The 26,590-nt window shown below is 32.2% G+C and overlaps 1 protein-coding gene across 5 annotated transcripts in view; it reads left to right on the top strand.

Annotated features, from left to right (window-relative positions):
- Window positions 1-26,590, top strand: part of LOC107441582 (oxidation resistance protein 1) — a 156,152-nt gene that overhangs the window by 69,283 nt on the left and 60,279 nt on the right. For all 5 annotated transcript variants that reach the window (XM_016054904.3, XM_043051248.2, XM_043051269.2 and 2 more), the window contains one exon: window positions 3,361-3,468. In XM_016054904.3, coding sequence (XP_015910390.2) covers window positions 3,361-3,468 — 108 coding nt within the window. The remainder of the gene's footprint in view (window positions 1-3,360; window positions 3,469-26,590) is intronic.

Raw genomic sequence — 26,590 nt, 5'->3', positions numbered from 1 at the left:
CTAAAAGTGCCTCTTCCATTATTGTAGGGTAGGGTATCTATGGCGGAGATCAATTGCGTTGAGTTTAACAATTTAGTTTACCCCAGTAGAAATTCTACCAGAATCTTTAATCGGACGTTGAGACAACCTCAACAACTACTGCCCCCTAAAAGCGAACATGAAACACGGTCGGGAATAAGGTTAATAGAGTGCTAATTTTGGCACTCAAACAGGAAAATGCAGTTGGATAAAGTAATGATTCAAACCAGGAATCGTTATCTCTCAAAAAATTGAATTTAGTTTATTGTGGTTAGCATTAGTCAAAATTCAAATAAATAGTTACAGTAGGAATTTTGCTAACAACCATATTTATTTTAGCCAAGGGTGAAATGCAAACAATAGCTACAATAGTTAATTGATATTTTTTACGTAGTTTTAAATAATAAGAACTTAATTGCGATATAATTTAAGTGTAATTTTAAGAAAAAATTAAACGGTAGTTATGAAATATTTTTTTCTTTTTCTATGTATAATTTGATTGATAAAGACAATAATATTGAAATAATGATGCACGCACAATCCGTGAATGGTGATTTAGTATCCTTACTTCAGGGAAACTAAAACTGGCAAGCAATATTTTAAATTCACTTAAGAAGTTTCACTTTAAAAGCCCAAACCTAAAATTTGTACTTGTTATCGATTTTTAACTCGATAGTGGTTTAATATTTTTTTTACGTATAAGGGATACCTAAACTAAAAGTGGGCAAGTGAAATAGCGTTAAAAATACTGTAAAGATAACAAGTTCGCCCTAAAAGAGGGTAAAAGGAATCCACCTCAGACGGTGTGTAACTGATTAACCAGTTAGAAGTGAAGCATTTAAAGTGAATGTAAAGCTGTGCTGAGAATGAGGGGAATAGTACGATTTTTAGTGGCAGAAGGTAATGGCACTTTTACTCAAACGAAGTTCTGCACAGATGTCGTGAGCCATGACTCTTCGATTATCGTCAATCCTTTCATCAACAGCAGCAATGGATATAATTGTGGTCCTAGTACTGTTTTCCCAAGGCATAGGTAGATTCGATATTGGAATATGTCCTACGTGAAACATTTTACACCATTTGTTTACAGTTGCTGTTCTAGATAGTGTTCACAGTTAACTTTCGGTGATCATGCGCTTTTTTTTATAACCGTCGTTAAACAGACGTTTACGACTATTAATGTTCAACTCCGTATTCTTGTAATTTTGAACCCAATCCAGAAGACAAGGGAACTCCTGGGTTAAGTATTGGGAGAAATTTGCCTTCGTGGAGGACTTTTTGATGGAACTAACCAGTATTTGCGTTAAATGGGGAGGAAAATCACGAAACATCATACTTGAATTAAATTCTCTTTTCAAAATGCTGGTACGAGTTGTCGTGTGTTTCTTGTTTTATATACGCCTAAGGAATTAAAATATGTACGTATGTTTTTAGGTATGAAATAATAAAAATTAAATTTCAATTTTTAAATTTTTGTAAAATGTGTTAAATGCTTTTATAATGTATAATTTCGGTTCTGTTAAGCCTAGTTCGTCTTAATATTCATTCTAAATGAATGATTCTTGCCTTACATTGTATCGTAAAAATAACTTTTCTGACTCTTATCTGCATCTTATGTTACTGTTATTATAAATTTCAACGTTACTGAAAATGAAAAATGGTGGTAGTTTCTTTACACCAAGTAGTGTAAAAGAACACTCTCCTGGCGTAATAAGGCCCCAAGAACTACGAGTTATCTATGGTGTTTCACCAAACCACTTTAGTGTAAAATAATTGCCATCATTTTTGGTGATATGATGTACTAAAATTTTTTACAGTGTAATACAAACTGATTAATTAGTTAGTTATACGCAATCTGCTACTTTTAACTCTGAATGTGGCGCTGCTATCGCTACTGTATTTCCGCCGTTAATTCATGTTTCTTCTGGGCAATGCTTGCACAATTTTTTTTATAGTATTGTAATGAAATAAAATTTATTTATAAGTAAGTCCTTTCAATTCATATTTAATCTGAATGTGCTTTTGAGGCAAAATTTAAAGCTAAATTAATAAAGGTGCAACAGTGTTAAATTTTTATTGAATTTATATAAAGCGATTTCTCTATCCATTTTCAAAGAATTTTTTTAGCAAATTCACCAAAGTGAAAGTTATTTCTTTTTATTGCATTATCCATTCATTTATATTGAATGAAATGAAGCTTCTTTTTCATCAACCGTTTTAACGGTAATGGTTTATGATGTGTTTTGATGATTTCCGCCCATTATTGAAATAATAACTTACTATACTTTAACAGTATGTAAGTTTAATATTCTGAAGTTATTCTATCATACAAACTTTTGTAAGTTAATTTCCGTAATTATTCCTTTGTTGTTCTAATTTTTTTCGATTACGGTTACAATAATTTCTATTAGTTATGATTGTTCAATGAAAACAATCTCAGACATTGATTTTTTAATTATTTTGTAAGGGCAATGTAACTTTGTTATTACATTGCCGGGGGTACACTGTAAAAACTCTGGTGTAATATCGCAAGGAATTTAATGTTGTACAGTGAGCAAGATAAAAAACCCTCTTCCTATATTTCTGACCCCCGAAATATAGTAGCAATCTGAAAAATATAGCTCCAACAGTTCGGTCAGGAGAGCAGTCCAATGTTTGGACACCTTATTTTTATGGACACCACATGTTTTTTGGACACCACATGTTTATTTTACTTTTTACATATTTCACCATATCTCGAGAGCTTTTTAAAAGAATTGAAAAATTTTTGCACACAATTTTAAAATTCTTTTATCCAAAGATAATTTCATGAAAAATATAACTTTTAATAAACATTCATTAGTTATTTTTTTTATTTCATTATAGCTGATAAATTTTGAATTGTAAGGTATATTCTTTTTTAAATTATTTTAAAGAATGCTGTTTTAAATCGGACGAATAGTTCCTGAAAAATAAGTCGTATTTTTAAAATTTGATTTCTTAGGTTCACTCAAATTTTGTATTTTGTCATTTAAAATTGTATTCTTTAAAGTGGTGTAAAATTTTTTTTTTCTCTACAATGATTTTGGCATTTTCTTGATTGTTTATTTAATTATCTCTGCTAAATTTCCTTAGTATTCCTTTCCTATTCAAGAGTGTAGACATTAGTTCGAATTCTTTTTTAAACCTTAACTATGGATAAATTTTAATTGCAATTATTTTAGTTGCTACCTTTTTTAAAAATATAATTAGTAATTTTAAAAATATAATTAGTAATTCCATAAAATGTACGGAAAAATGTCATTTAAAGAATAACTATTTTTCAAAATTACTAAAAAATTACAAAGTTATTTTCTATTTTAGGTGGCAGATTCGGAAACACTGGCGGGTATCGCTGCCCGGTTTGACACAACGCCTTCAGAACTCGCCAAGCTCAATAGACTCGCTGCCCGTATAGTCTTCCCTGGACAGGTAATAACCCAAAATTTACTTCCCTAGAAGTTCTTTCCATAACCATGGTTTGTATTAATTCTTTTTGAGATGTTTTACTTCAATATATACTCTAAAAAATTTCCTGAATGATTTAAGACCAGAATTAAATAGCATAATTATTGCTGCAAATCCTGCCTTTAATGGCTTAAAAAGATATTAAATCTGTTGCTTTTTTTTTCTAATGCCACTTGCCAACCAGCAAGTCTGCTTGATGAAACCAAGCGAATTTAAGGCAGAAGTGCATTTCTTGTTTTTCATTTGCGCCATCTATAGCCAAGAATATGACTTCAGCCGCACACACGTCACAGCCCGTTTATAGGGCGGAAACATTCATCCATTCACAAATCATAATTTTGACCTGAACCAGAGAACGATCCATCTCCAATTCATTACCACCAGAGGTATTGATTTGTTATGGGAACACGGAGGGCTTTGTGACTCGATAGATTTAACGTGCACCAGTCACCATTTACTACACGGGGAGTTTTTGGCTGGCTGTGATCGCACTCATGACCCCTTGGACATGGGCCCAACGCTCTACCATCCAGACTGTCCGGACTCTAGATTTTTAATCTAATCATATCAAGCTAAAACTTGAACATCTGCTGTGAAAGATGATCACACGCCTGACGTATGCTTTTAAGTCTGGGGTCATGATCCGAAAAACATGATTGCCTTTAAGCAATATTTGAGTAAAAAGTTTTAAGAATAATTTTAGAGTATTAGAGGTTAATGAAGAGAGGCGAAAAAGATACAATTTTGAACTTTACGATATCTTTAAAGATTACGATATCTCAAAGTTTTTGAAACTATAATGAATGTGTTGGTATGGCTTGCTGTTCGCTCGCTTGTCAACTGAGCGAATTCCCCTTATAGTTTTTGGAATCCTTAGGTAAGTGTTCGAGATAATGGTCTAAGATCAGTTGGATTGAATGTTTGGATGCGAACTTCATCGTTATTGAATAAACTGACTGGTACTACCAAAACCTAGTCTTGAAGGAAAAAGTGCATGGTTCATTCAGAAAGCCAGGACTGTTATCTAGCCACTGATGAAGATGATACATACTATAAGAAAAAGAATGTTAAATGGATTATATCTAATCTTAACTAGACAAAATTGTATGTAAAAATTCTATACAAAGGTAATTTATCCAAATTAAATAACTATAGAGAGCAATTTATCTTATGATATATTTTATAGAATTATTTCTGAGGATTAAAAAAAAGATTTTTCGTACAAAAAAATTCTTTTTATACGAAAAAACAAGATGATTTTTTTAAAAATTATTTATTATTAAATATTTAAAGAGCACTTTTTAAAGTTTGCTTTAGAATATTAAAATCTATGGCTTTAATATCATAAAATTGAACAGGAGAATAAAAGTTAAAAACACTTAATAATTTTTGTTTCGTTTTTTCGTGATCGTTATTGTTTAATCTTTTACAGTAACTATCAAGTGTTTAGCTTTGTTAGTAATTTGCTTCTTTAAGAGATAAATAAAGTACTTAAGTACTTAAGAAGACGGAAGTGACGTGTATATCATGTTTGAAGACAAAAGAAGTTTATTCAGCTATGACATAAGAGAAGTTAATATAAGGAGTGCCCTGAAATTTACGCAAGTTTTGAGTTTTATCCCGTTTTTGGAATAAAATGTCAATGGAAAGAAAAGATAAAACGACAACTGATGGTTCATTGGTACTTAAAATGAAGTGCTATACGAAAAATAGTGCACTTTTATTGATAAAATATCATTAAAACATAGTTCATAGTCATGAAATTTCCTGTTTTGGCGATAATCGAAACAAACTCAGAGTTAAAAGTGGAAAAAAAAACTGGAACTGAAATAATTTTTCTTTACAACCGATTTTCGGGGGAAGGGGGGTTGAACCAAGCTCTTATTATTCTTAATTATATACTGCTCTCTACTATATACTTTTCACGGGCAAGAAACAGTGCTATATGTCAGTGTTAACTGCTAAAAAGTTTTGATTGTCATGGATATATTTCATTTAGTAACCGTCATTGAACGGTTGACCCAATTTTTGGGTTTACGACTACTAATGTTCAACTCCGTAGTCTTGTAATTTTGAACGCAATCTAGAAGACAAGGGAACTTCTGGATCAAGTATTGGGATAAATTAGCCTTCGTAAAGGACTTTTTGATGGAACTAACCCGCATTTGCTTTACGTGGAGGGGAAAACTACGAAACCTCTCATGGTTAGCCTGGTGGCAAGGGGATCTTAACATATGATCCGTCTACCACTGATAATATTTTATGTTAGGACTGTGGACGATGCTAGCCAAAAGCGGAATTTGTATCGACCAGCCATCGCTGGGATTTGAACCCGTGTAATGGATACATTGAAAACAAGCTAGAATGGAATGTTTTTCTTACCTGTTTTTGCTATTTTCCGTATTGATATTTATTGCCTTTCAGTTTTGAATTAGCCGCCCAGATCATGTGCTTTACTGCCGTGAAACCTTTTTATTGGTTAATTTTTGTTTTATACCCATAATAATTTCTGCTCCGTTTTAAATAGCTAGTTGTATTTCAGCCATTTATGATTTTGAAAGGGATTTTTTTCCCCTTTAAGCTCCTATAATGGTTTTTTTGAAATACGCTTAGTTAAAAGCTAAAACTCAAAAAATACAAATAAATCTCACAAGTTTCGATTAAAGTCGTAAGTTTTTTTTATCGAAATTTCTTCTTGAGTGATTCCTGCCACTGCAAATGTTTCGTTTAGTTAGAATATAGTTTAGAGGAGTAACTAGGGTTTGTATCACCCTCGGATAAGTTAGTTACTTGAGCCCACTAACAATGTGTTAATTATTAAAATTATTAATTAATTAATAATAAAATAACAATTAATTAATAATAAATTAATAATTAATTAATAATAAACCAATAATTAATTAATAATAAATTAATAATTAATTAATAATAAATTAAATTAATAATTAAATTAATTAAAATTAAATTAATAATTAAAATTAAATTAATAATTAAAATTGAATTAATAATTAAAATTAAATTAATAATTAATATCTGATTAATTGCTTTTCGAGATCATTTTATGCTTTAGATCATAGGTTCCCAACGTGGGAACAATCACCTCCACTGTGGGTGGTGTTGAATATTGTGTGTGTGTGTGGGGAAGGTGCTAGCAAGATTATGGGTACTTGAGGGTTCTTGAGCAGCGGTACCCAAAAGTTGCTCCGCAGAAACCTAGGGTTCAGTGGAAGAAATACTAAATTTTTAAAACTTAATAACAGAAATAATATTTAATTAAGTATTTCATTTAAACTGAACTGTGAAATGTTGTACTAATTTTTATGCAAACACTTAGAGTAGTTTTCATCAAAATTAGAATAAGATAAGGTTCCAATGGATTGGCCATTAGGTATGCTTGCAATGCAAGAAGATAAGATAGCAGAAGAGTAATATAAAAAAAATTACAAGGCCTAAAATGGGACAAAAATATTAATAATATATTTTTTATTATAATTATTAATATATTTTGTCAGGGGGTGTTGAAAATTTTATGACCTGCATAGTAAGTGGTATCCAAAAAAGATTGGAAATCCATGTTTTAGAAAATATCAAAATTCAAATCAACCGCAATTGGTATTTTTTTGCTGCTAAATTTTGCATTGAAAAATATTTCGCAACTTTACATAATGTTTTTAAGACAACATACCTCGATAATTTCACTAATTTAACTTTGATTCGGCTTAAAATTCACAGTGTATGTTACTAATGTATATGCTACTGTGAGTGACAGAAATGAGTGGTTGTTGACTTCCTCTGGTAAATGTTGACAATCACGTAGTCGCTTTGGTAAATGTCCGAAATATTTACTTGGCCTAGTTAAGTGTCACTGCCCGGTATACATTTGCCCGGTATGCCCTACATCAATGTTTTTCAAGGTTCAGTGCAACTGCCCGGTATGCATTACATCAATGATTTTTTCTAAGGTCAAGTGCCACTGCCTAGAACGCATTTGACCGGTGCTCCGAACACTGATGTTTCTCTAAATCTATCTGCTGTTGATATTTAAATATCGAATAAATATAATAATATTAACGAATAAATGAATATCGAATCGAATATAACAAATATTTCGGACATTCAACAAAGCGACTATGTGATTGTTGACATTCATCGGTGAAAGTCGGCATTGCCCTGATTTTGGTCATTCATGGTTCATTAGAAACATACACTGTTGAATTTTGAACCGAACTATTACACTTAGATGTTTTTTTATTGCGTTTGTTGTTTGTGATTGAAGGATACTTTTCCTAAAGACATTTTTCAGTTAATATGCCGCAAAGTTGTAAAAAATAATTTAACAAAATCGACGTGCGACGCAAACTATAATATTAATAGACAACATTACAATACAAATTTTAGCCAAATCATAAACATATTTGAAAAAGTTAAGGAGCCCGTAATTACTAAATTAAATTGAAAATATTTCAAAGAAAAAAGTATTTTATTTTGGAATTTTACTTTCAATTATTTCTTCATGAATTTGGCGCACCGGAACATATGTTCCCTTTTGCCCCCCCCCCCTCCCGCCAGCACTGATATAATTACTGAACAAATGATCTAAATATTTATTGGAAAAATATAGAGTTAAGTTGATGCATATTAACTTTTGCAACAATTATTATTATTATTTTAGCTTAGGGAAAAAATTGATTTTAAAATCGTTAACAATCTGATTGATAAATATTTTTATTTAAACTATTAACTTTAAGTGTTAAACAACGCTGATGTCAAGGTAAAGAAACATTTGATAATGGAATTGAAATTAAATTTCCAATAATTAAAATTACAAGTGAAATTGAATGCAGTTTTAAATGAAAATGATATATATATATATATATATATATATATATATATACAGTCGGACTTCTATTTAATGAATTTTTCTTTGAGAACCACCTATCCCTATTTCTCAAAATATTTCAAACTTGNTATATATATATATATATATATAATTTTGTATCACTTACATAGCTTGATAATTTTTTGAAAACATTGTGCTTTGGTCAGACATAACATGAAAACTTTTCTAAAACTTTTTTTTTATAGATTAATATTTTTCTATATTTCATAGTTTTTCATATTTTACATTTTTTACAGATTTTTTTAACCCATTTCAAACCAAACATATAAATTTTATAAAATGTGGTACTATTTTCATTGAAATATGCTTACATTACATTCATTAAAGCACAAACAAATTTCGAGTATAAAAAATGATGTTTTATTTAAAAAATAAAATGGTGCGTATAGGCACCATTCATCAAATCAATGAACAAACCATTTAGTTGAACGCTTGTTTTTTTTTTATGAAATTTGCTTTTATTTTTTATTAACGGACTTGCAATTTTAATCCATCAAAAAAATATAATGATAAATCTCAAAAGGAATAATTATACATTTTCAAAAAATTTCATTTGTCAATAACCGTTTTAAGTTAAAAAAACTAATTGAATTACTATTAATTTTTGGGTGTATTAAGTACCCTTGAGAATAGCAGAAAAATAAAATTTGTGAAAAATACTCGTCACAGCGTTAATAAAAATATATTTATTGAAATTGTGCATTTGCGCACCTTTGGCCGAAAATGGGTTAATGTTAGTGTAGAGGGAGGAAATCCTAACTTAGAATTATGTCAAATGATAATAAGCACCTCTGCCACATTTATTATCTTCTGTGACAGTTCGTTTTCAGTTTTTGCTTACGTGTTTTATTCGAAGTTATTTTTCTTAAAAAAAATGTATTTTTCACTTGTTTGTGTAATTATATATTTTACACTATACATTGCTTTTTTCTTCTTCTTTAAAATAACATATATGTTTTAAAGGAAAAAATAATTTTAATTTAAAAAAAAATTACAATATAGCTATTTGAAGATTTTAAGTCTCAAATACTTAATTATCTATCTCATAAAAGATTTGTAAACATTTTTAGTTAAATTAATCTTAATTTGAGTTTTATGGATACATTGGACACAGAAACAATTTAAGAGAATGATTGCATTTTTGTAATAAGATTCCTACAGTAAGCGTTGTTGCATTCGTGTTTTTTTTTGTTTTTTTGTTGTTGTTGTTGCAGGAAAGCTATTAGATTTGATACCGTTCTGAGTTCGGGGTCAACAGCTAAAGTTAGAACTAGCCTATTGTGACTTTTAAATAAATTCAGAGTTTTCTTATTTTAAAGCCGTTACTTAAGGCATCAGACATAGCTTTAAAACATTTTTTAGAGTTTATTAAGAAAAACAATTTTGATTTTTAAAAACAGAAAAAGCGTGAAGGAAGCTTTCATGCATTCGTTTGTTTTATCAGAATTTTTTTAAATTGTTATTTAAGACTTTGATGTATGCGCGCAATACAAAGTTCAGTTTTTGTGAAAATCCTTGAGCTTTTTCATGCATAACTTTCACATTTCTTGTTTTCAAATACAAACAAGAAAGATTTGTTTTTGAATCGGAGATGTTCAGATATGCTCTTTGATATTCTCTGTTCCTGTCGAAGATGATCCTTTAATCCTTCTCTCACTCTTATTTTACAATCCTTTTTTTTTCTGAAGGAAAAGATCAGCTGTTCAAAAAATCTCATTTCTTGTAGTTGAAGAAATCCCAGCAACTATACGGGATAACTCGAACACGCTGAAGAACATTCGAATGAAAGGCATGCCTAAAAAGGCGGCGTGGAGGGGATGGAAGAAGATTCGCCCTGGCGTCGCCCTCACAGGCGCCCTGAGATTCCGCAGAATCGGCAGGAAAAGAAGGAGCGGACGCCGCCCTGACGACGACGATCCCCCTCCCCCCGGACTGCTTGTCAAGGTAATCATGAACAACGACTAAAGGTGGGAGTAGTTGCTTGGATATGTCCGGAAATGGTGCCGGACGGACCAAATCGACAAATGTTCTGGATTTGTAACTTTGGACAGGAGCGGCTCGTAAGCAAATTTATTGATGATCACTCTGGGCAATGATCCGTAAATCTCTTTTCTTTTCCTCCCTCTCCCCCCCTCCCTTCATCAATACTGAGAGTCATTTCATCTGGATTTTGAAAGAGGGATTTTACTGAAGGAATATTTTTGGCAATAGTTCATTGGCAGAGCTGGAACTGCGCAACAGGTTGATTTTGAAAAATGCTTTGAATTATTGACTAGGCAAAAGAAAAAAGTTTCTATAAGAATCGAAGCTTCTTTTTTTCTTTCTTCCTTTTCTAAAGTTGACGTATTCATCGATTGACGTAAGGATCTTAAAAAAGATCTTTTTATTGTATATATTTAAGCCATTCAAAGATCTCTAGTCTGCATGAAGAAAGTACAACACTTGATTCATGCTTATTATGTGTTTATTCTTTCAGCCTGTCAGTTATTTACTTTCAAAATTACAAAAACTAGCTCAATAAATAATTATGAATCATTTTAATTTATTAAAAAAAAAATATGAGGCAATTCATGTTTTTGAAATTAGTAGCTTCATTGGATTTTTAAATGTATGCATTAAAATTATATCTAAAAAGAGATATTTTAAAGATAAAGAAGAAACGGTAGTATATTTTATGAAAGTATTAAACATAGTAGTAGCGTCGGTATTATTAAAATATTCATTTTCTAGAATTATACTTGAACAAAGTCGAAAGCTGTCGAAAACTCAGAAATATATGCATTAGAAGAGAGCAAATATAAATGAACAAAAGGAAAAGTATTAAAAAAAGTAAGAACAAAACAAATGTAAATGAACAAATAAAACTAAACTATTTTTAGCTAGAGATAAAAATCTAATGATGGTATTGCAGTTTCCCATAGTTGACGGTGCATTTTTACTGGCCTAAAAGTACATGGTGGGATTCAGTTTTCCCACATTAATTTTCATAGTGGTTTGGTTGTCATAGTGGTTTGGTTGACATAAGTTATAAAGCTATTGTATTTGTATAAAAAATTTTATATCCCTAATTTAAAGGTATTTACCTGTACTGTTATTATTACGTTTTTAATTTTATTTCTTTCCTAAATTAAGAGATTAAGAGGATTGTTGTTATTATTATTAGAATAACTTAATTCTACGTTAAATTTTAAATCGGTGTTCGATCTTATTAACCATTTTACAATTATTTTTTAGTGAGTGCAAATTGCACTACTGGCTATTAAAATTGCTACACCAGGAAGGAAATAACAGAATGATATTTATTGGGCACATACATTATAGTTGGAAGAGCAAGTGATTACATTTTCAGGATATTTGGATGCACAGATTCTGAGAAATCAATACTCAGAGCAGCCTCCCCTGGCAGTAATAACAGCAGTTATTCTCCTGGGCATCGAGTCGAACAGAGATAGGATAGCATGGACGGGTACAGAATTCCATGCAGCTTCAACATTATGCCCCAATTAATCGACCATAGTAACTGACGAGTGGTGGCTTGCCAGTCGTTCAGCAACCACTGACCAGACGTTTTCAATTGATTTTATGACACAATTCAACAGTCGTGGGATCTCGACAAACGCGAGCAGCAATACTTATGTATGATAAACCACGATCCCGGTAGGCCATAATTCGACCTCGATCAAACTCAGACACGTGCTGGTAGGCATTCTTACAAGAGGCATAACAAATTTTTTTTTACCCAAGAACAAAGCTCAAATTCAATTTGTGTATGAGAAACTTACTGTCAAATCACTTCTTTTATACACATTGTAGGTGTTGCTACCGCCACCTGCTTTGCTTGAATGCGCTGATAAGCTAATCATTTGCGCACCACAGCATGTTTTATCCATCCTGCGAATTTCTCGTTCATGGTGTGTCGCCTCTCCGGTGTGGCAATTTTAATGGCCAGTAGTGTACATTAATATACTATTATGAATTAGTGTTAAAGAGATCCGTTAAATGATTTATAAAACTTAACTTTCAGCTTCATGCACAAAGTAATGAATGCAAAAATTGTATTTAAAATATATCCATCCGTTTGGTAAGCAAAAATATTAAATAACAGTTGTGAACTTGTTACAATACTTTTAATTATAAATTTTATATGTGTAGTTAGATTTCAAGAAATGATTTATGTCCACTAATAGACCTTAATAGTATCATTAGGGAAATATTTGGACGTGGGATGTGGTGGCACAAGCGTTCATTCTAGTACATACTATATGTTTAGTTGAATAATTTCTACTGTTTTATGCCAAGAAACAACAATTATTGCTAAGCAATCATCGAGGATGGTGAGCGTCAGTGAACAGAGGACTTAGCGACCTAGTGTTATATTAAATTAGAACGTAATTAATGAATATTTATGAAGGTAGGTGTATTGAGTGGTTGGGACAAAGATTAGTATAGTTAAAAATTTCTTAAAATATAAGGATAATAACCGCTAGACTCGCCCATGGTACTACACAGTGTGTATAGTACCATAAAAAATGATACTATACAGTTATATTTTAAATTGTATATAAGAAATTTAACTTATGTTCGGAACAAACTGATATATAAAGGTATTTCTGAAAGTCTTTAATGTGTGAAGGATGGGCATATGTGGGGATGATAAACATAGAGTATGGTAAACATGTGTGTGTGTGTGTGTGTGCGTGTGTGTGTGTGTGGATACCAATCAAAATACTGATACAAATCATAACTTTACTAGTAATCTTGTCCTCTGGTCGTGATTCATAGATCCAACAGGTTTGACATTTAATTCACTTTGTGAAGTAGGCTTTCTGTCCTATTTCCTTTATCTGGACAAATATCGAGCACATTCCATCTTCCACATTGTAGATATGGGATACCTTAATCATTAAATTTTCATCTGCCAAGGTTTGTTCCTGTTGATCAAAACACGCTTACATCATCTGCCTATCTATGCCTAGAGGCTGACCTCTTTGACAGGCTTTCTTCTTTTTACATAACAAGTCGAAGATGTTCGTAAAAAATGAGTTAAAGCAGTTGTCACTGGTTACATTTTTTAATACTTGTAAAACACAAAAGAACAGATTATATTAAAACAAGATTTCGACCAATGACCTCTGTTAGTCCAAGGACTTTATTTTCCCTGTCTTTCACTTGAATAGGATGCTGCACCGTGTGTCACAGTAATGTAGAATCTTCTTTGAATGAAATTGACTCTGTTCATTTTTATCTCGAATGGACCGTGCTCATCCTCTCCTAAACTGTACCTTTGAATGTATTGCATCAAAGCAATGTACGGACACATGATTATCGACAAGCATATAAAATGAGACTTGGATCCCTACCTGACCTATGCCCCCCACCCTAAAACACTTTGAATACTGTACACTCTTAGAAATTTCTCGGAAAAAACGGTTAAATAACAATTTGTTTAATTGTTATTTTACCATATTCAACCAAAATAGGCAGATAACCATAATTTGGTATTCAAACTGTTAACTGTGTGAAAAGCCGTTTATTAACTACTCTCATCTAATACGGTTAAACAACTAGAATTTTATCGCACCAACTAGACTCACTCAATGAAGCCATTTAGTTCCTTGTAGATGGGTTCATATTGTAGCCGAGAGGGCTAATCTGACAATATCATGACATGCAGAACGGATGTTCGAGTCACAATCTTTCCTCCATTCCGTTCAGCACTCGTAGAGTTTCCAGTGTCCTACCCTCCCCAATAATCTCATTAACGCATAGATGGAAGCACCATAAAGTTGCTGAACTATCTCCAATGTGCAGTTGAATTTCTTTTTTGCGATTTTGAAACCATGCTAGCTGTAAATGGTTAAAAAAATCTTGTAGTTTTGTATTCATGGTTTTTTAACCATTCTAGTTGTAAACACTTTCAAAACCGAAAAGGTTAAAAAGGTTCCTTTACCATAACATAACGATTAATTAGATGGACAGACTGTTGTCGGTTATTTTATCGCAATTTTAGAATGAAAATTCTAACCGTGTTTTTAGACAGTCATCTACACCTTACCTAATATCATTACAATTTAATAAAATAATTTAGTTTGTTATTTTTTACGATGGTATGTGCATGAATTTTCACTTTTTCGATCATTATGCTGCCATCTAATATGTCAAATACAAATTGTGTGGGTGTCCCATCTTCCTCCTGTCTTGTCTCAATGTCTTCTAATTACGAAAAAATTATTTCGAAATTAAAGTCAATACAAAAATTTGTCTCTGTAGTCATGTATTTACCAAGAAATTTCCATTGAGATTGAAAGAAATTAAATTTCTTGGAATAGGTCTTAATGAATAGGTCCTAATGAATACTGTACTAAACACAAGTTTTCGTGGGGTTTTAATTAATGCTCATTTAAAAGTGCTAAAATGTAAATATAATGTATTGATTATCATTTCTTATGTTAAATTTAAAAAAAAAAACTAATCTTGGCACATGATATGGAGGTTGCAACTTCCAAATCGAAATTTATTTGATGTATTCGTTATTATTTTCTTTTACTACGGCTAATTTTTTTTTATAGTTTCTGTGTGCAATAAAGAAAAAGACAACCATGTTCACACTCCTCATAGTAGTCGTTAAAAAAAATCTCGTCAGAATAAAAATAATTTAATTTTTGATTTTTGTCGTAAATAGCTGAAATATCCATCATAAAAAAAATAAAAAAAGATTTCAACTATTTTTATCCCTGATTTTGACGATGAAAAAGCGAACAAAAAAAAAATGATTGAATTCTCGAGTAAAAAAGATCTGCATAAAAAGCATTTCTGAATGGATTGCTCAAAACAGCCTCACAAAAGAGAGAAGGTGGAAGGGTGGGAAATTTGATTATCCTTTTGCTGTCAGAATTCTTCCTTCTTTTCATAAACTGCACTTCAATAGATTTGAGATAGAATTCATAGAAAAATTGTGATTTCATGGCTGTGTATTACGTCGAAATATTCCCGCTTTATTTATTGCAATAATTTTTATTTGGATTTAATGTAAATGCATCGGTTTCTTTAAATGAATGTGTGGGACATTCAAAATCAACTTAATTTATGCAGAAAGAAATGCTTTTATTCATAGCATAAGCACTAACAATCTTACGAGTATCAATCAACGAAAATGTTTTACAAGAATAACCTTGTCTTCTGCAATTCAGAAGTAGGTAGTATTGCAACCGTATATTGATTGTTTGTAAGATAAATCATTGAATTAAAATGTGCATCTTCACCAATTCGTGAATTTCAATTGCATCGGGTCATTGATTGTTAAGACGTATTTCGGAGAAATCGAAGGAGATTTAATGTTTTACAAGAATAGCCTTGTCTTCTGCAATTCAGAAGTAGGTAGTATTGCAACCGTATATTGTTAGTAAGATAAATCATTGAATTAAAAATATGTATCATCGCAATTCTTAAATTTCAATTGCATCGGGTCATTGAGTGTTAAAACATATTTCGAAGAAATCAAAGGAGATTTAATGTTTTAAAAGAATAATCTTGTCTTTTGCAACTCAGAGTAGGTAGTATTGCAACCGTATATTGTTAGTAAGATAAATCATTGAATTAAAAATATGTATCATCGCAATTCTTAAATTTCAATTGCATCGGGTCATTGAGTGTTAAAACATATTTCGAAGAAAGAATATTTCGAAGGAGATTTAATGTTTTACAAGAATGACCTTGTCTTTTGCAACTCAGAGTAGGTAGTATTGCAACCGTATATTGTTAGTAAGATAAATCATTGAATTAAAAATATATATCATCACAATTCTTAAATTTCAATTGCATCGGGTCATTGAGTGTTAAAACATATTTCAAAGAAATCGAAGGAGATTTAATGTTTTAAAAGAATAATCTTGTCTTTTGCAACTCAGAGTAGGTAGTATTGCAACCGTATATTGTTAGTGAGATAAATCATTGAATTAAAAATATGTATCATCACAATTCGTAAATTTCAATGGCATCTGGTTATTGATTGTTAAAACGTATTTCGAAGAAATCGAAGGAGATTTCATGTTTTACAAGAATGACCTTGTCTTTTGCAACTCAGAGTAGGTAGTATTGCAACCGTATATTGTTAGTTAAATAAATCATTGAATTAAAAATATGTATCTTCACAATTCGTAAATTTCAATTGTATCGGGTCATTGATTGTTACAACTTATTTCGAAGAAATCGAAGGAGATTTAAGTCTTCTAGTGGTGGGAAAAATCACCACTCTATTTTGTTGTGCAAACATTGCAAGCAAAAGTGCAACATTTTGACTCTTTGCATCGAGCGTCAAATACTATTATAATTCGTTTTTTAAAACACTTGATTACATGTTTTTGTAGAAAAACAATATTAAAAAAAAAGCTGAAAAAATAACGAAATTCATTAAAAAAAACAGGAAAAATAAGTTCTAAAACTATGTGATCAAATTTTGCCAAATATAAAATATGCGACCCATTTTTGTATTCAGGTGGTTGGATTGCTGAAGAAGTTAAGATTTAGTATCTTTAAAGATAAGGCACTTACCTGAAAGTTTTGATTTCAATGAAATGTTCAGGATATGGGATTTGGGAAAAAATTTATTAGATTTGTCTTTTTCACATTTTAAAGAAAAATTTTTAAGAGAATTTTTAAGAAATTTTTTTTGAAAGTCTTAGGGGGCTAAAACTGAAGTTTATCTGGTATTTTGAGAAAAAGACGCTCATTTTCACATGGAAACTCTTGCTCTAAGTGTGAATCGCATACGGCATTGTTTTGCGTTTCAGTTCTTCTACACAAGACACAAATACGAATTGCATTTTTTTTAAAAATAGGGCTTTTTTTTCTTAGACATTGGCCGTCAAAATCTACCTGGGACAGCAGTAAATCAAAGGCGTATATCTATATTTTAGGGAATACTGAGAAGTGCGTACTTACTTATACTTACTTTAGTATATACTTATACTTACGTACTAGGTATAGCTGTAAGCATTAGTGAAGTATCTTTTTCGATGAATGTTTTTACGCTCAATCGAATGAAATCAAAATCAAGTCGATAAAAGTAATTATTTAGAAGTTATTAAGGTAATCGACAAAAGGTACAATTTCTGGCTTATACCTTTTTATTTATTTGAAATGCCTATCGATACAAGTGTAGGTTTGATTGTTATGTAATTTTGTACACTAAATCCGAACAAAATCCTCATTAAGTTCGTAACTCTATATAGTTAAAAATGTTAAAGGAATAATTTTAAAAAAAAATTGTTTTTTTCTTTCTTTTTATGCATGAAACCATCATAATGTATGAACTACTAGTCTTATAGACTTGACTTTTTCCTTTGCCTCAGCAAAAGAAAAAAAATCGAAGTTGGAAATAATATTTTATTCGTCTTAGCAGATATGTGTATGCTTTGTCTATTTAGGCCCCCACTTCTCAGCAAATTTAAGATGGAGACTAAAGTTCATATAGGGTAATTGAGCACTGTCAGTCCGATAGCTCAATTTTTAGATCAATGTCCAGCTTTCCCTTGATGACCGTTCTTAACTATTCAGGAACGGGTTTCAAACTTTAGGTCTTTATACAAAAGTTGAATGCATTATCATAGATTTGTAAGCTGATTTTGTCTTTGAAATACTTAAGGCTTCTTTTCCAGTTAGTTTAGTATATCTTCATTTTTAACGACTTTTCTAGTGCAAAGGCAGTTAATGATTTTGAAACTTCTTTAAATTTTAGCTGTTTCAAGCTTTCTGAACCCTTTAAGTACGCCACTCATATTTTTCTCGTTTAAGATACGTGCATTAGTATCTATGCAATGAAATTTCCACTTTTTTGTGATTACCAGTTGAGGCAGTTAGAGTTTGCAATACAAAAAGCAGTGCAATCCAAAATAGTTATCAGTGCCGTTCTTCACCCTTGGTGCAAAAAGTATTGATATGCTTTTTTTTTTTTTTAAATACCTGATGGTATTAAACTGTTTTACATTATTTATTTTTTTGCTTTTGCAAGAAAAAAAAAGAAAGGAAAAAAAAGACACGTATATAACAGTTTTGCATAAAAAACATATCTTGAACATTTCAATGAAATCAAACATATCAAGCATCGAAGTGTGCATGATTCTTAAAAAACCTGGCTCTTAATAAAAATGGGAGCTGGCATCGAGCTCATCGCGATCCACGTCCACATGGTACCATGTTCCCTATTTGCAGTCTCTTGTTAAGGTTACTAACGTTAGGCACATTTTTTCGAATAAAAAAAAATTAACAAACAAAATTCAGGAAGAAACTTTTTGTTCAACCTCATAAATAGTGTTTTTCAATGGAAAGATATTTTGGAGTTAGAAAAAGGAAAATGTTTACTGTAAAATTTGTACACGTGAGCCAATAGCTTAAAAATTAGATTCAAAGTTAATAACATTTTTTTTTATCACAGAAGAAGTTATGAAAGTAAGTAATATAAAAAATACTTCATATTAATGTTTCGTATAATATAAATGATACCCAAGTTAAGAAAATTGATAAAGAGAAAGAGAAACGAAAATATTTTAGTTTTATATAAAAATAAATTCAAAAGAACAATTAGATTTAAGGAAAGGTAAAGCACAAATTTCTGGCGGTTATATTCGCTATAGGCTAATTTTGTCCTTCTCTCTTATTTTTAAAAGGCGTTGAATCCCAATTGTGACTCTAGACATATTCTGAAGATACATAATGAGATAATATCTGCAGTCAACTTTGAAATTAATAAATCGATGCATAATGAAGTAAACGGAAATCCGAAAATTGGATTAAAATTTGTTTTAAGTATTTAGTTCCTTTATTTGGTTAACTGTATGTTTTTATAATATTTTGTCTTGATTTTTTTTATCTCCGATAATATTAATGTAGTATAGTTAGCATTTGATAATGTATTTTTAATACTTAAAGATACTTAAGATAAGCTCAGTAGTTTTTAAACAATTTTTTTCTCAATTATTATTAATATTCATATTAGATCTTTCGCCAAATTTAAGTTGTTTTACGGTAGAAAAGAAGAAAGAATTATTTAAAAAATTACCACAATCAAACAGACTATTCTTTTGAAACAATGTGTAATTTAATGCCTTCCTATTAGGCAGAATTGAGATTTAATTTTGAAACAGTATTTTATTAAAAATTATATTTAGGTATTTATTATTAAATGGTATTAGGTATTACTTTAATTAAACTATTAAGAAACTTAACTAGATTACTTCTTTTTGATATGATTAATGCTGGTAGGCTTTTTCTTTAATTTTAAAAACAAACCTTTAAGTTCATTTAAAATAAATTCTCATTAACTTCTCATTGGCTTACTTTTAATCTTTTTTCTTTTTATCATTTAATTACTGAACATTTAAGCCCCTTGAAAAATTCGTTTTAATACCCTGGATATTTCTTTGTATAACAAATTAAGCCCTAAAGCATTATTTGTTATTTCCAATAAGGTTTTAGGGCAAATAAAGCCTTAAAGCTTTATTTGTTTACACAAGGATTCGAGGATTCTGAAAACCATTTAATTATAATTTTGAATAATGGCTACTTGCTTATAACCATTCGTTGGGTTTATATTTTTTTCTCAATGACAAATAGACATTCAGCTAAGGTGGATTTCAACATGAACTGTATTTTATTAAAAATTCTTTTAATGCTTCGAAAAACTAATACATTTTTAAGTAGTCTCTTTTTTTTGTAGATGAAGTTTAAATAAGGTGGAATAACAATCCCTTTTCATACATTGGATTTGTTATAACGCACATTTTTTTGTCAAAATAAATATGATCCATACAAATTTAAAAAAAATTAATACCTCTGTTATAAAATTCAAAATGAGTATTAAAATATTTTATGTTTTAAAAATAATGGAAAATTCGGTCATGATCATCAAGCAAAGTTTAATTAGGAGAAGCAAGAATAAATTTCTAATTATTAAAGATGTTGTTCATTGTTTTTGGTGACCTTTTTACTTCGGAGAGAACTCAAAATGCGTTTTTAAGAAATGGACACTACCCGTAATGCGTATTTGAGAAAGTAAACATAATTCAAAACAAGCATTTAATAAACGATTATAGCTCAAATTGCGCATTTAAAAAAATAGACACAGCCCAAAATACGTATTTAAGGAAATGGACACAGCCTTAAGAAATTAGACAAAATACTTGATTTCCTTTTTCAAACTACTCTTATTAGTATTGTTTTTGCTTGATCTATTTTTTTTCTTTTAAGGAATTAAATACACTACTGGCCATTAAATTTGCGAAACCAGGAAGGAATGCTAATAACAGAAGGATATTTATTGGGCACATGCATTATAGTTGGAAGAACAAGTGATTAAGTTTTCAGGATATTTGGATGTACAGATTCTGAGGAATCAGTACTTAGAGCAGCTTCCCCTGGCAGCAATAACAGCAGTTATTCTCCAGGGCATCGAATCGAACAGAGATTGGATAGCATGGACGAGTACAACATTCCATGCAGCTTCAACATTATGCCCCGATTCATCGACAGTGGTGACTGACGAGTGGCGGCGTGCCAGTCGTTCGGCAACCATGGACCAAATGTTTTCAATTGGTGAGAGATCAAGATAACGTGCTGGCTAGGGCAACAGGCGAATATGCTCTGTCAAGGAAGGTCAGGGCAGTGCCGGCAACACGCGGTCGTGCATTGTCCTGCTGAAACGTAGCGTTATGGAGGCCTCGAAGATAAGGCAGAGCAACTGGCTCTAACACATCAGAAATGTAACGGCTGCTGTTCAAAGTGCCGGCAATGCAAATAAGAGGTGATCGAGACGTGTATACAATGGCGCTACAAACCATTACTCCAGGTAATGGGCCAGTATGACGATATCGAATGCAAGCTGGCAATGGGCGTTCTCCGCGATGTCGCCAAACACGGATGCGGCCACTGATGCTGTATGCAGAACCTGGATTCGTCTGAAAAGACGACGTCATGCCATTCCTGCTTCCAGGTTCGTCATTGATCATACCATTGGAGGGGCTCCAGACTGTGATGCAGCGTTAAGGGTAGCCGAAGCCATGGTCGCCGTGCTGACTGTCCATGCTGCTGCAAACGTCGTCGAACTGTTCGTGCAGACAATTGTTGTCTTGAAAATGAGTCCATTTCTTGACTCAGGGTTAGTGACGTAGCTGCACGATCCCTTAAGGCCACGTGGATAGCGCGTCTGTCTTCTCGGCTGTTAGTGATGGGGGACCACTGAGATCCTACACACAGTTCCATATGATTGTCATGAACCCATCGATTCCATATTCTGCTAACAGTCATGGGATCTCGACCAACGCGAGCAGCAATACTTCGGTATGATAAACCGTATTCCCGGTAGGCTACAATTCGACATCCATCAAACTCAGACACGTGCTGGTAGGCACTTCTCTTCCTTACACGAGGCATAAAAAAAAACTTTTTTACCCAAGAACAATGCTCAAATACAATTTCTGTATGAGAAAACTCACTGTCAAATCTCTTCTTTTATAAACATTGTAGGTGTCGCTACCGCCACCTGCTTTGTATGAATGCGCTGATAAGCTCCTCATTTCCATAATACAACATGCTTTATCCGTCCTGCAAATGTCACGTTCGTGGTGTGTTGCCTTCCTGGTGTAGCAATTTTAATGGCCAGTAGTGTATATATAAATATTAAATTCTCAATGTAATGTCGACTATTTGCATAAATTACTTAGTATATATGTTTTTCTAGAGATAGTGTTTTTTAATAGACGGTTACAGGTTCTTTTTGAAGGGTTGCTACAGGGTTATAATAGTGGTAGTAAATATACGATAATGCCGGTAGGAATTTCGTTTTTGAAATACCATTTCGTCGTTTAATGTTTGAATAAGAATATTTGAGTAGATATACTTCCTTCAAAAATAGTTTGTAGTAATTGTCAAAAATATACCAAAATACCTCCGTTGGTTTCCTTTTTGTTATCACTTTTCAAAATTTGTGAGATCGATTTCCAATCTGCTTTTAGACTTTTTTGTATGTGGGAAAATTCGTAGAAATTCGTGGTATTGAGGGGGCAAGAATTTTTTTCATGATGTTTACATTTCTTGAACTTTTGGAAAAATAAAGATTTTCAAAGAAACCAACACTGATATGGTCTTATTTTTTAACTTTCTGAGATCATCTGAAAAGCTGCATTAGTCATATACACTGACTGAGCAAAACTCATGGGATATCCACCTAATATCTGGTCGGGCCCCCTCTGGCCCTGCGGAGTGCAGAGATACGGCATGGAAGTGAGTCTGCAAGGCTCTGGAACACGTCCGGAGGTAGTTGGCACCACACATCCTTACGAGCGGCAGCCAATTGTGGCCTGTTCGTGGGTTAAGGATTCAATGCCCTGAGCCTGACGTCGGAGGCATCCCAGATATGTTCAATGGGGTTCATATCAGGACTTCGAGGTGGCCAATTCAGTCGTTGGATCTCACCTGCATGCTCGTTGAACCAGGCACGGACGATATTGGCGCGATGTGGGGCTGCGTTGTCATCTTGAAACACAGCAATGTCATCAGGGTGTTGAAACATGACAAAAGGGTGGGGATGGTCTCCAAGCAGCTGAAGATACCGCTGACCAGTCAATGTGGCATCCAGAACGACCAGGGGGCCCATTCCATGCCACGAAAATGCACCCCACACCATGACTGATAGGCCACCGGCCTAGACTGTGCCCACTGGCTTACTGGATCCATCGCTTCATGCGGTGTGAGCCACACACGGTGCCTCCTATCAGCATGGAACAGTTGATAACGTGATTCGTCAGACCACATCACGTTACGTCACTGTTGCAGTGTCCATCCGTGGTGATTGGTGGCAAATGCACGCCGAATTGTCCGATGACGCTGGGTTAGCAGTGGCACACTTGTGGGGTGACGGCTCTCATACCCGAGAACACGCATGTTCCGACGGATTATCCACTGGGACACGTTTCTATCACGGCCTGTGTTGAATTCAGTCGTGATTTGTTGCACATTTGCTCTCCTATCTTGAGTTACCACTCGTCTCAGGTTTCGCCTGTCTCGGTCATTTAGGGCCTGTGGTCGCCCGGTATGGTGTTTGTTGCGGACTGTGACACCCTCATTCACCCATTCACGGTAAACTCTCGACACGGTTGACCTTGGGAAGACGAATTCCTTAACCACTTCCGAAATGGAATGTCCCATGCGTCGGGCACCTACAATCATGCCGCGTTCGAATGCCGTCAACTCACGACGACGTTGCATTTTACCTGATCACTCACACAGCCACTTCAAGCAATGTCTAACACACAACTGAGACCGTCGCGGAGGCCACCAGGTGGCGTTGGTCACACGTGCTGTCCATCCACAAATCAGAGCCCTGCTATCCCATGAGTTTTGCTCAGTCAGTGTATATATATATATATATAATAAATAACCAGAAAAAAGGATATAGTCTTTTCTTCAGCTCACACGATTATAAAGCAGAATGTATCAAAACAATAGTGGGAGGAGCACTCAAATAAATACATAGTCAGACCTACATTTAACTAAGTCGCTAAATCCCAATATAAGTTCGTTATATGGAAAATTCATTAATATTGAAATTGTGCCTCCTTGAGCATTATTTAAAAAAGAACAGTGTTTTTAAAAGGTAAAACTTGTTTTTGACATGACGCCCAGGTGACCGAGCAGTTAGCGCTCCAAACTACGAAGCCAATGGCTGCGGGTTTGAATCCAACTCAGGGCATGGATGTTCTTCTCTGCGTGTTGTCCTCTGTCGTGTGACTGTGGCCCGGCCCACCCTATGAACGGGTATCTGTGGAAGTGTGGCGTAGCTAATGTAGCTCGCCTGTGTGATTTAGGGATTATGGGTGCCCACTGGGGTATTGTTAAATGAGCAACACTTCCAGCATCTTCGGAGGTAAAGTACAAAAGTTCAGTATCTGCCGTAAAAAAAAATTTTTTTTGACATGTGATCCATCAGTATCAGCATGTTATTTGTACAGTAATTCCTTCCTTCTCGCTCCCGTGAAAATGACGGGGTGAGGTTTTGCCCTCTATTTCTTGCTCCCGTGAAATTTACAGGCTGGAATGTTCAGTAGTAACGCGCCAATGAGAATAAAACTAATTCATTTCTTTTGCCCGGAAAAAATTTTATTTCTCATTTTACACGCCAGATGGCAGTACCAGGATATTTTTAAGTTATTGTAGATAGTTAGTTTATTTTAAACTAGATGTCAGCACTAATCAAATAAGTAATACAAATACAAAAGCCAAAAAAATAGACACTTTTATGACCGTTTTCATTAAAATTAACCGATCGTTAAGGGGTTAAGCATGAAAAAATAAAAAAGTATATACTTCTTATCTCAAATTTCAAGCGAATAATTTAAAATTAAAGTAATAAGCACAATGCTGATGATAAAAATACTCACAAGATTGAAATCGACTTTAACGTCAGTGGTAAAAGAAAATTGCTTCCGATATCATGTCGAAAATCAAAAGCAACCAAATTTTCCATATGTTCTATAATTCTATGCACTTAAGCACTACTATAAAAAAATTTCGACATTGTATGTTATAAAGTTTAATCAATGCAAATATCATACCTTCTATCTCCCATTTTATTAAATTCTGAAGACTTATTACAATGTTGCAGAAGAAATTACACGCTACAGTAATTGAGAATCAAAAAAATCACGATAAACATTCCTAGTATTTCACAACATATAATAATTTTATTTTAAAACAAAACACACAATAAAATAAACTTCAAACAGTTGCAAATGCAAATTTTTCATTGTTTAAAACCATTTNCTTATCGACAAGCCATTTTTTCTTAATATTAAATACATTTTAAAACTTTAAACTTTACATTTATGACAACTACATATTAATGTCATTCGATAACAATAAAAAGAATTTTAAAATGTTTATAAATTTAATTTTTATAAATATTTGAATATTTGATGTAAATATAATTTTTTTTTACCAGACATAACTTTCGGTACGCTCGTACAAAAAACAAATCATTGTAAAGTTATGAAAATTTCTATGCATGTACATATACCTTATTTACATTTAATTAACTACATAAAGTTTATTTTTTTCATTATAATTTTGTTATACAGGGGATGTTTTTCAAAATTTGAACGAAATTTTGCATTTTTTTCAGAAATACAACATTTATTTTGCTTAGATATAATATATTCTGTGCATATTATGAAACAAACTAGTTCACCTGATTTTTCAAACATATTTACATGAGTGTATGCCAATTTTTTGTTGATATTTCATGTAGAAAATTCTTTGAGCGTACCGAAAGCTATGTCTGGTAAAAAAAAAAAAAATTATATATACATTAAATTTTCAAATATTTATAAAAATTAAATTTATAAACATCTTAAATTCCTTTTTATTGTTATTGAATGATATTAATATGTAGTTTTCATAAATGTAATGTTTAAAGTTTTAAAATGTATTTAATATGAAGAAAAAATTGCTTCTCGATATGGTTGAAAAAATCATTTTTTCGACATCGAAAGCGTCTTGCTTCCCTTAAGCTGTGTATATTTTTCCTTAAAACGCCTTTTGAGACCATTTTTCTTTAACACTAGAAAGACTGAAATTCAGTGTATACCTATATTGCCCAAACGCAGTCAAAATGACTGGAGTGTAAAAGAATAAATAATGTGTAAAAAAATGTGTTTAAAATTAATTTGTAATATTTTTTATATTATTTACAGTTATGTAACAAGTTATTAGTAAATATCAACAATAAAAAATTATATGTTGTACAAAATTCTAAGAAATTGTGTCATTATATGCATCATTGTTTTTCTAATTGAAATTAAAAGCAGTCAAAATGACTTCCTTAGGTAATCTAGTATTAATACGCATTTAAATCTGCGTCCATTTTCTTACATACGCATTTTGAGCAGTGGTTGGAAAAACTACATTATTTTTGTATTTTACTATGACTACTTTGTTACAAATGTAGTTAACTACAATAACTTTTATAGATGTAGTGACTACAAACTACTTAGAAATTTAGTAACTACTTCATTACTTTTAGGAGACGAACTTTGCTGGAGAACTTAATTTACACTAATGTTCAAAATGGTTTTGAATAAGAAATAGGCTTACATTATGTATATAAGAGAATTATTAAGAAATATTTATTCAAGTTTA

The sequence above is a fragment of the Parasteatoda tepidariorum genome, chromosome 2 (genome assembly GCF_043381705.1).
Source record: "Parasteatoda tepidariorum isolate YZ-2023 chromosome 2, CAS_Ptep_4.0, whole genome shotgun sequence".
Lineage (NCBI taxonomy): Eukaryota > Metazoa > Arthropoda > Arachnida > Araneae > Theridiidae > Parasteatoda > Parasteatoda tepidariorum.
The sequence above is the reverse complement of the archived record's forward strand: the minus strand, read 5'-3'. Positions and strand labels throughout refer to the sequence as shown.